At 47.1% G+C, this 3,731-nt stretch overlaps 1 protein-coding gene across 1 annotated transcript; it reads left to right on the top strand.

Annotated features, from left to right (window-relative positions):
• Positions 1–359: 359 nt before the first annotated feature.
• Positions 360–3,600, top strand: LOC104515485 (cell cycle checkpoint control protein RAD9B-like; the record flags this gene model as incomplete). Its single annotated transcript, XM_010159474.1, has 5 exons — positions 360–422; positions 1,316–1,465; positions 1,978–2,092; positions 2,503–2,602; positions 3,494–3,600. Coding segments are annotated over 5 exons (535 nt in total), but the record flags the coding sequence as incomplete, so codon positions are not given.
• Positions 3,601–3,731: the final 131 nt, after the last annotated feature.

Genomic DNA, 3,731 nt, shown 5'->3' on the forward strand with positions numbered 1-3,731 from the left:
GCTGGGTGGGCTTTATGGTCCCTTCCCACCCAAACCATTCCATGATTCTGTGAAAGTTGTTCAGAGCCATCTACAAAATGCAATTTCCAACTTGCTCGGCATTTTCTCCGATGAGACAGAATTAACGTGGGGTGACACAGGTCAGGGCGGTCGCTGCGAAGCGCAGGGTGACATCTGAGGGGCTTTCAAAAACATCAAGGTGTTTGTGCTGCTAAAAAGGGAAGGGTATTGTTTTTCCACCATGTCCTCAGTTTTGTTTGAAATGTGGGAAATTTGTCACATTTCCTCTTACTCTAGAGAAAATGCAGCATAACTTTTTTAACTCAGAATGCAGTTGCACTGTTTTCTTTTCCCGCCAGTGTTCGGAAAACGCCATAGCACGTATTAGTGATGAATTTTGGTTTGATCCCATAGAAAAAGGTGTAAGTGACTTTGATTTATTGTAATTTAAAACTCTTGGAAGCACAGTATTTATGCTGTTGGATACCGTGTGTTTTCCTACGGGTACCCTTCAGTCTCTGTTACGTTCTCTCTCGGCTTCTTCCACCTTCACTACGGACAAACGCCGTATTTTCTGTAACTGCAACGATGCCAACTACATCATGGAAGGTTCATTCCTACTCTGCCCCTAGTATTCTCTGATTTTTTCATTACGCAAACCAGAGCTTCTCCAGGACATCCGGATTAATACCAAGGGGTTTATTTGTTGTCACGGGTCAAAAGGTTTGTGTTTTGTACCCCGTCAGAAGTTGCCTCTAAACAACGTGGTTTTGTACCGGTATGACTCAACAGGAAGAATGCAGCCATTAATATGCCTCTGGTTAATCAAAACACCATTTCCAGCAGAATCAGGGTTTTCTCTAGAGGTTTCTTCCTTAAAAGTGATCAACTCAATTTGCTGGGAGGCTGGAAAATCAGAAGCAGAGAAAATTTCTTTCTAGACCTGAAGAATTTTTGAGGTGCTGGTAGTGTCTCTGCTCACTCGTACGTATCACGTGGATGGGTGTACAGGGAGATTGTTTTAGGAGCAGCTCCAGCCTTCCAAATGCCTCACAGGCAAGTAGGAAACTCTCACTTCAGGGCCGCTTCCATGCCCGTAGGTTGGATTCCGGTGCCTGGATCACCCCAGTGACTTCTGCCCACAAAGGTGCTAAGTTTGAACACGATGCCGTGGTGCAGCTGTATTCATTCCAAGATGTACACACCCAAGGCTTCGTGGCTCTGGTGTGGTGCTGAAACACCGAGATGGCCTTTTTGTTCAAGGTTCGATATCAAATAGTTCTGAGTTAATCAATTGTTTTCCTTCTATTTTCAGCTTGCCTTAAGATCAGTGAATTCTTCCAGGTCAGCATATGCATGTGTCTTCTTCTCATCTATGTTTTTCCAACATTACTGCTGGACAGCTGTGTCTCAGCCGCGTCAGAAAGAAAAACAGCTATCCCGTCCATGCAAATTGATCATTAAGGTACATTTTAACAAACTGTTACGCACAGCTTTGGAAGCAGCAAACGAGCCCAGTTTCCAACTGAAATTACAGGGGGAGGCTCATACAGGCAGGTGGGTGGCTCTGAACCCAAGTGCTTCTGAGCGATGCTGCCGAAGAGAGCGTCGGTATGTAATTGTGTTCAGGGGGTGCACCGCCCGAGCCGTGCCCTGCGGCTCCCAGGGTCTGAACCAGCTTCCTCTTGGCGTGCAGGAACACCACATTTCTGCCTCTGGAGTGTTTCTCCTGTAGCCTTCCAAACCAGTATGAGCCAGGAGGGCTTTCAGCAGTTGGTCAGCAAACAGATCTGTTGCCCGTGTGCTGGAACGGTGGGTGAAGGTGGCGAGGATGAGTATCGGCTGCCTCAGTGCCTGCTCACAGCGGGTTTGGGGAAGCCATAAAAGCAGGAGCTTGACATAAACTGTAGGAAACTAGGGGAGTAACACGGCAAAATGGCTTGGTGAATAACCTCTGTGCTTTTTTTTATTTTTTAGTCAGTTCTCCCTGTATTCAGATGTGCAAATATGCTGGAAAGGAACGTAGAGAGATGCAGCATTTATACAGATACTAGTGGTCATCACGTGACTTTTCAGCTCTTCTGCAAACATGGTAGGTTACGCCTAAAGTGACGCCACAGAAACGGTTTGAAGCATCAGGGCAACGTGACATTTGGTGCAATTATTAACTGCGTGTTGTTGATGGGACGTTATGCCAAACACTTCAGCCTCTTCACGTCACAATTTATACCTACGGTGCGCGTCACCCGTTACGGTGAGGTGGTGTCAGCGGCAGTTCAGTCGCCAGTGCACACCACGTACCAACTGTCAGGCTGCTGACTACCACACACAGAATTAGGCTGGAATTCACTTTTCTCTTTGTGGGCGAGTTATTTCCACGTAGCTAGAGTAAGTCACGTGGTTACTTTCTCAATACTGAGGTTTCCTGAAAGAACAATTAACACTGAAAACCATTTGAAATGAGAGACCGGCCCTAATCTTTGTCATATCCTTTATGCTTAGGTGTTGTAAAAACATACAACCTGACGTTTCGGGAGTGTGATCCGTTGCAGGCTGTTTTTGCAAAGCACATGTGTCCAAACGTGCTGAAAGTCCACTCCAGGTAAGGAAATCAAAAATACTTTTTCTGGAGGGGGGGTGGGAAATCACACAGGGGGCGATAGTGCTGCCACAGCCATTCACATAAGAAAAATCTGATCCGGGCACACTCAGAAAGGGTGAATTCCTAAATCCCGTACCCAATGCTTGATTTTTCACGCTACAGCTTCAGGACTGGGATCGCTGCCATTAATCCTACTCAGTCTAGCCCAGAAGCGTGTAATGTGTCATTGGAATTCACACCTTTGAGCGGCTTCCACCTACGACAAGTGAAGTAGGGTTTTCATTTTATAGACAACGAATCTGGTGGTAAAATCCACAGATTTTAAGGCAGTAAGGTCCAGGTTTGGCTGTTTTGAAAAGCAGCCCCTGCAGAAGCCAAGGTTTGGCTTGTCCTGCAGGCGAGGGCACAGAACAGTCAGGACAGGGAGAGTCTGTTAAAGTGTCTCTTGTGCGCGGGAGCTCTGGTCGCAGTAACCAACCGCTAAGGGTGCGTAGGCCTTCCCGGCGTAGGCGTTACGTGGTGTTTCAAGAAAGACTGCGCAACTTGTGAAGCCGCAGGCTTCTGCGTCGGGGGTATTGGGTTTGCTCAGAACTGTGACACGTACGCGCCCAGGGCTGTCAGCAGCCTACGTCTACGTGAGGCTGACTGGGCAGCACAGCGGCATTCGCCAGCTTTGCTCTCCTCAGCACTGGCTGTGCTTCTACGCTTCTTACGCCCCGTTGGTGTAAGTGAACCGAGGAGGAACAGCACCCCTTAAGGGCCGCGCATTTCAAAGGCAGCTTGTCCACGAGCAGCACCACGGAACGATTTCAATGTCTAACATGAGTGAGAACGGCTAGTTAGTAATTTGTGGCATGTACAATTATTTTAATGTTGAATTACATTTTATAGGCTGCTGGCTGACATCATGGTTCACTTTCCGAGCAGTCAGGAGGAAGTAACCTTATCAGTTACACCAACAAAAGTTTGTTTCAAGAGTTACACGGAGGAGGACACTGGTAAGGAAATTCAAATCTTGAGACAATACTGGGACTTTAAAATGGGTGAAATAAAGGAATGGCAACTTATTCAGTGTATTCATCAGGGACCTGGAGGAAGGGATGGAATGTCCTCTCAGCCAGTTTGCTGC

This window comes from Eurypyga helias, unplaced genomic scaffold (genome assembly GCF_000690775.1).
Source record: "Eurypyga helias isolate BGI_N326 unplaced genomic scaffold, ASM69077v1 scaffold39789, whole genome shotgun sequence".
In the NCBI taxonomy this organism is placed as follows: Eukaryota; Metazoa; Chordata; class Aves; order Eurypygiformes; family Eurypygidae; genus Eurypyga; species Eurypyga helias.